This window comes from Nestor notabilis, unplaced genomic scaffold (genome assembly GCF_000696875.1).
Source record: "Nestor notabilis isolate BGI_N333 unplaced genomic scaffold, ASM69687v1 Scaffold27346, whole genome shotgun sequence".
NCBI classification, from domain to species: Eukaryota; Metazoa; Chordata; class Aves; order Psittaciformes; family Psittacidae; genus Nestor; species Nestor notabilis.
Window position 1 is genome coordinate 1 of NW_009934629.1, and position 6587 is coordinate 6587.

General features: G+C 44.4%; 1 protein-coding gene across 1 annotated transcript; it reads left to right on the forward strand.

Moving 5' to 3' along the window:
- Nucleotides 1–369: 369 nt before the first annotated feature.
- On the forward strand, nt 370–5221 carry TCTEX1D2 (Tctex1 domain containing 2; the record flags this gene model as incomplete). Its single annotated transcript, XM_010017446.1, has 4 exons — nt 370–503; nt 2056–2125; nt 3971–4034; nt 5174–5221. Coding segments are annotated over 4 exons (316 nt in total), but the record flags the coding sequence as incomplete, so codon positions are not given.
- Between the last annotated feature and the right edge of the window lie 1366 nt (nt 5222–6587).

A 6587-nucleotide genomic window follows, 5' to 3' on the forward strand; every position in this document is an offset into this window, starting at 1 on the left:
GAAGCGTGTCCCTGGGCCTCCGGGGCCGGTGGAGGGCTGTGTGCGCTGGGCGCTGGGAATGGGGGAGCCCCGGCGCTATGGGGACTGCTGGACACCGGGCTACCAGACTAACTTTGACACCAGACAAAGCGGGGTGTGTGTGAGGAGGGAAGCACAGGCAGGGGATGCTGCTGGAGGGGCTGGTTTCACACCTGTGTTCACGGGTATTCAGCTTTTGGCAGGGCTGGTTAAGTAGCTCTATCTCAGCTGGGCTTTTTGCCCCCGTGGTTTTTAATTTCCCATTTTTCTTTAATATGCGAAAGTTACATGTATTTCTACACATAGTGTGAACTTTCTGGGCTTTCTGTTGCTGTTTTATTGTCCTGATAGATTTAAATCATCCACAGTAAAGGAATGCATCCGTGCAATATTGAAGGAGAAACTGGCCAATGTACAGTACATTCCAAATGACATGCCTCAGCTTACAATGTCTTTATCAGAGACAGTAAAAGACAGACTGAAAGGTAAGGAGGTTTGTTTCTTTCCTTACTTTGTCCTCTCCCTTTTTACAGAACCCTCCTTTGTTCTTGAAACTTATTCATTCCCTGTTGACTGTCTCAAGGCTACTCTTACGAAACAATCTATTATATACACATATATTCCTTGCCTGCAGAACTAGAAGCCTAATTCAAGCAGACAAGGTTTGTTTTCATATAGACTGGCTAGTGTGGGATGTCAGCCTCGGAAGGGGAAAGAAGCTGCATTAGAGAGAAGAAAGAAGTGATGCTTCTTGCTTCAATAAATAGAACCATTCTTGCTTTTTTCCTGCTGCAAGTTAGATCAGAGTTGAGTCAGAGTGGAGTAGCAGGGAGATCAGAACAAGGCTCAAAGTGAGCAGCAAAGGGGGAGAGAATGAGGAGCATTCTCTAAGGAGGGGTGTGACTACAGCCTTAGAGGACTGGGAAAGGTTGTGGTGGTGCTGCGCAGGATGCCCTCCACCATTTTTCAGCTCAAGAACTAAACTTCAGGCTCCATCAAGTGTTTCCTGTGTTTGCTGCTGGAACAGGTACATAGCCATGTGTTGGCACAGTCTCTTTGTCTTCTTCCTGGGAACAGGCTGGTGCTCCATCTGCTGGGCTGGCCTGACACGGCGGCACAGAGCTACTGTCACCCTCGGCAGGAAACGTGAATTTACACTTCTCCCAGAGTTACTCATCTGTTTAAAACCAGCAGCAGGTGTAGTCCTAGCACGAGTTGATGCTGAGCTAATATGCACAGGGCTTAGCTTTAGGAATCTGTAAACTCAGTCGCAGTAGCCTGAAGTGAGACTGGCCCAGTGTATTAGCTGGCATTTCGTATAAGCATTGATATGGTGGATGTTACCAGACCCAGTACGTTGTGTTCAATCCTCCAGTGGAAACAGTGCACCAAAATCTTCCCAGGACACTGTTTTGCTGAAGACAGGCATTAGGATCTATATTTTATTTTAAACATGCTTGTTCTCATTTGGCTTCTGGAACATTGCCATGGCCTGATTGGATCTGTCCTGTGCCCCAAAGGTATTTCTTTACTACTGTAAAACAACTCCATATCTTTGCAAACATGTAACATACACCCACATATGCTTTTGTGTGGCCTTTTATCCCAGCTCAGAAGTAAAGGAAACACCTGTGTGGCAGAAAAATCTCTACAATACTTTTGCATCAGAACAGTTTTTAAATAAGCCAAAAGATTCTGATTGGATTTTGTCCACCATTCTTTTTATGTGTTCAGATCCTGAAAGTTGTCAAAGTAGAACAGTGACATGATGTGTGGCTGTTCAGGGGTGTCCTCTGCCTTAGATGCATCTTTTGACGGATGCCAAATACTGTATTCACCCTTTAACTCCAATAAAACCATGGTACTCTGTACCTGTAAAGATGAAGCTGCAAGGTAGTCTGTCCACTTTGCCCATGTATAGGCTTGTACAAGACACTTGCTTTGTAACCAGAAATATTTAGCTTTCCGGCCCCTGTTTTGGGCTCCTATTTTAAACAAGTAGTTGTTCTCACCATGTCTTTTTTTCTCTCTCTCCAGAGATGGGATTTGACAGGTACAAAATGGTGGTGCAGGTCGTGATTGGAGAGCAGAGAGGAGAAGGAGTGAAGTAAGTTTTGCATCTTCTAATTGTATTTCTATAAATTTTGTCAGGTTTAGGTGTTGTTGGGTTTGGGTTGGGTGTTTTTTTTCTTGTTTGGTTGGTTGCTTGTTTTGTAGTTAGGTTTGTTTTGGGGTTTTTTTTCCTCCTTTGGAAGCTGTTTCCAACTTTCTGAGGTACAAAGTTCCCTCTGCAGATGATGATGAAAGTGTAAAGCACTTTCTTTTCCCTTTAAATGGCAAGTGAGGGCTTGGATTGTGCCTGCTTGAATTACTCCGTGATAATTGGCTGTACAGTGGTTCTTAGCAAGCAGAAATGCCGAAAAGCATTTGTGAAGAGTGTTGCAGAAAGGCATTTTAAGTTGTATTCATGATGAACCACAGCACACACCCAGTCCGTTCTCAAGGCCTGGCTGGAGCACAAGAGCCATGGTAACTCACTTCTGTCTAAAGCCAGATTTCCATAAATTCTTAATTTGCATTTAATCCCTCCAGGTAGGCATTTAAGAAGTTTAAATTTCTATAATCCCTATACAATACCATCGTGGGAACCGAGCCTAGACTAAATTCTAGTTTAGCTTCAGATATCTGCAACTGCACAGAAGAATTCCTCTTCAGCTGTGGAGTGGGCTGTAGTTTTCCATTACTAGTGAGTAGGGAGAAAATGAAAGAGAACAGCCTATAAGGCTTATGTGCTTTATCTACCGGGCTTATCTTTATTATTGTGCCCGGTGCTCCAGCAGCAGAAGATAAGTGCAGCAGAGCTGTAATCAGATCTGCTGCCTCAATGTTCTGGAGGTCAGCAAAGAATATCTATACCTGCTGCTCAGGCTTTTGTCAGGAATGTTTGTCTGCAGGCAGACTGTTTCAGAAGCAACCATACCAGGGTGAATGGTTCAGTGAGGTGGTCTGATTTGAAAAGTGAAGCCCAGCAACACAGGCTGACAGAGCAATTGGGGACATTTTCTGGTTTTCCATAGGCAGGAGGCAAGACTGAAGCATGACTACTAACATCCTTAATGCAAAATACTGGGAAACCAGGGTATTCCAGAGGCAGAGTGGAATACTGGACTGAATAAAAAGCTGAGTAACCCCGAGAGCCATGGTAATAGGGGGAAAAAAGAAAAAAAAAAGAGAGGGGGGAAAAAAAGGATTAAACAGTCTTCTAACAATGAGTTGTATGTCTAGGGACTAGGAACAACATGCTGTGCCACAAACATTGATCCTGTCAGCTGAGACTGACTGTGGCAGGCTGGGAGGTGGGCATTTGCAGCTGGGAAAGGGGAGTGTCAATGAACTTACACAAGGCAGTATTGAGGTCTCATCTGTAATATCCTGTTACGGTTTGGTTGCTTGTCTTCAAAGTAAGGCTTGGACTGAAGCAGGTGTAGAAAAAGGCCAGCAGGGTGGTCACAGAATAGAGTATAGCTACAAGAGGACTAGAAGAGCTTAGCTCATGGTCTAGTAACACAACGTCTGCCAAGGAATACGATAGCTCCCTATAAATAAGTTGGGGGTATGTACCATGAGGGTACAGGAGGTGAAGAACAAGAACAAATAAGCTATATTAGCCACTGATATGCACAGGCCAGGAGTCAAAGATTCTTAAGCACCACAGCAATGAAGTTTCAAGCCCTGCTGCACAGTGGAGGTGGCAGGGTTGATAGCTGAGGATTTTGAAGATGAAGCTTGATCCACATATAGAAGGGGTTACAGCATGTGGTGGAATTTAGCAGTGGGGATCTAGGCTCAGGATTCAGGAGAATTCTTCCCATTTCCTTTATATTTAAAAAAAGCTTAGGTCCTTATATGTGAACCCTGTGGGTGATGGCTCAACTCTATGTCCTTTGTCTAGCATGGCTGCACGGTGTTTCTGGGATGCTGACAATGACAGCTGTGCTCACGATGTGTTCATGAATGTAAGTATCAACTGTCTTACCATGGGAAAGTGTAAAGGTACTTGCTTCTGTGTGAGAGGCAGAGCAACTTTAAATATGAAACAGAAAAAAACAGCCACTAGAAGGAAGGAACCAAGACTACTGAAACAGTATGATTTACATCCTCATTCACAAAACTTACTTAGATATAATATTGAACATAGTAAAACTTATCTATTGAGTAGGTCATACGGTGCTGTGCAAAAGTCAGTATAGTCACACCATTTTACAGTTGGGGAGAGGAAACACAAGAGATAAAGTCTTTTCTTCTGGTGTCCTCAACATAAAAGGGACATGGAGCTGTTGGAGCAAGTCCAGAGGAGGGCCACGAGGATGATAAGAGGGCTGGAGCACCTCCCGTATGAAGATAGGCTGAGAAAGTTGGGGCTGTTCAGCCTGGAGAAGAGAAGGCTGCATGGAGACCTCAGAGCAGCCTTCCAGTATCTGAAGGGGGCCTACAAAGATGCTGGGGAGGGACTCTTCATTAGGGACTCCAGTGGTAGGACAAGGGGTAATGGCTTTAAACTTAAACAGGGGAAGTTTAGGTTAGATATAAGGAAGAAGTTCTTCACAGTGAGGGTGGTGAGGCACTGGAATAGGTTGCCCAAGGAAGTTGTGAATGCTCCAACCCTGGAGGTGTTCAAGGCCAGGCTGGACAGAGCCTTGGGCGACATAGTTTAGTGTGTGGTGTCCCTGCTCATGGCAGGGCGGTTGGAACTAGATGATCTTAAGGTCCTTTCCAACCCTAACTATTCTATGATTCTTACATGCCTTGCTGAACTGCTGTTGTGGAGTACTGGAATCCAGGGCTGAGAAAAAGCCAAGGTTTTATTTCTTTATTAGTTTTTTTATTACTATTTTAAACTGACACCTAGACACCTGTGGGTGTATGGAGGGAGTAATCTGAGGCACTTCTGACATTCAGACACACTGTCCTGAGTTACACCACAAGTGAGGAACTAATCACAAGTGATAAGGAACTAATTAAGATACAGAAACTTGCAGTATATCACAGGACAGGGTTATGCTGTGGTCTAAGTGCTGTCTTAGGTCAGCCTTTTCAGCTAGGCTAGCAAAGAGCTTGCGTGCACTAACGCAGAGCATTTTTCTGTTTTCCCCAGGACAGCCTGTTTTGTATAGTAGCTGCATTTGGCTGCTTCTACTATTGAAGATGCTAAATGTTGCACAGGACAGAGGTGGGGAAGAACACCTTAGGGTATTTTTTGTTCAAGTGCACAAAAGCATAACAGAATAACAGCTCTACAAAGCATGCCCCACATCTGTTATACACACTACAACATTCCTTCTTCCTTGTGGATATCAGTATAGCTTTAAGCACAGTATTATTATGTCCTTTATTTAAATCACCCTTCAATTTTATATGGTGTGTTGGGTTTGTCCTAAAACTGTATTGCCAATAGCCATTGTTTCTAAGGCAAACTCAACTTTAGTCTTGAAAAGGTTCTGTTGCTTTTATGTGTGTTAATTTTCTGAGATGGATTAAATATTTGTAAGAAATGTGAGATAATAAAATCTATGTATTTAGTGTTTCCTCTCCTGTGGGTTGACCCTCACCATTTCCACTGTTTCTCTCTACAAGACTGTTCCACTCTACAAGGTGCTCTAGCCTGGATGGGTTGTCTGTGCTTCTCGGATGAGCATTTTCTGAAGATTCTTTGTGAATTAACCCATAAAGCCAACCTCTTATTCTGGTTATCCAGATTTGTTCTTGCAACTCCCATAACAATTGGGCTGTGAATCCCAGCTGTGTCACATGAGATGGTATTAACTGATAGGGAGACAAGGTATTTAGGACATCTGGTCAGGCCACCAGCCTGCATACCACAAGACTACTGAAACTCCTCTCTGTTGTAACTCCTCATTGGTTTGGTGCAATTTGTTAGGACTCCAGAAAGGAGCACTAAAAAGGCTGCTGTAGATCTGAAAAGGAGTGCTAAAGCCTCTCAACTCCCCAAATGTTAGAGGACCAGGTCAGTTCCTGAGAGTGGGTGTCACCAGAGCACATCTTAGGTGCCTGTTGGAAGATGGGATGAGTGGTTCTGTGCTGATGCCCTTTCTCTTTATACTGACTGAGCAGCAAGCACAGCTGAACCATTTCAATGGCATGAATGGCTTTTATAGAGCTGACATGGGGCAAGGTGAATCCTGAACCCTACCTTTACTGATTGTTGGAACAAAATGCACCCTACCCATGCAGCTTGGGAAGCAGGGAAGTAACAAATTACTATGCATCTTTTAGAACCACTCTTTCGGCCACAACACTGGAGGCAGCATTCTCCTGTTTCTCTGTGATGTTTGTTTGAAAGTGGCTTCCTCTCATTTTCCTCTGATGGGAAATAGAGGGTGCTTACATGACGCTACCATGGCCCAGAGCAGCTGGGTCTGCTCTAGGGATGCTTAGCTCCCTCCTTCCACAGTCCCGTGAATTTACATTGCGCATGTGAAGGGCCGCGGGGCGAGGTTGTGGGCAGTAGCAGCAAACCTCCGCTGGGCCTTCCTCCAGCTGCTGGCCCC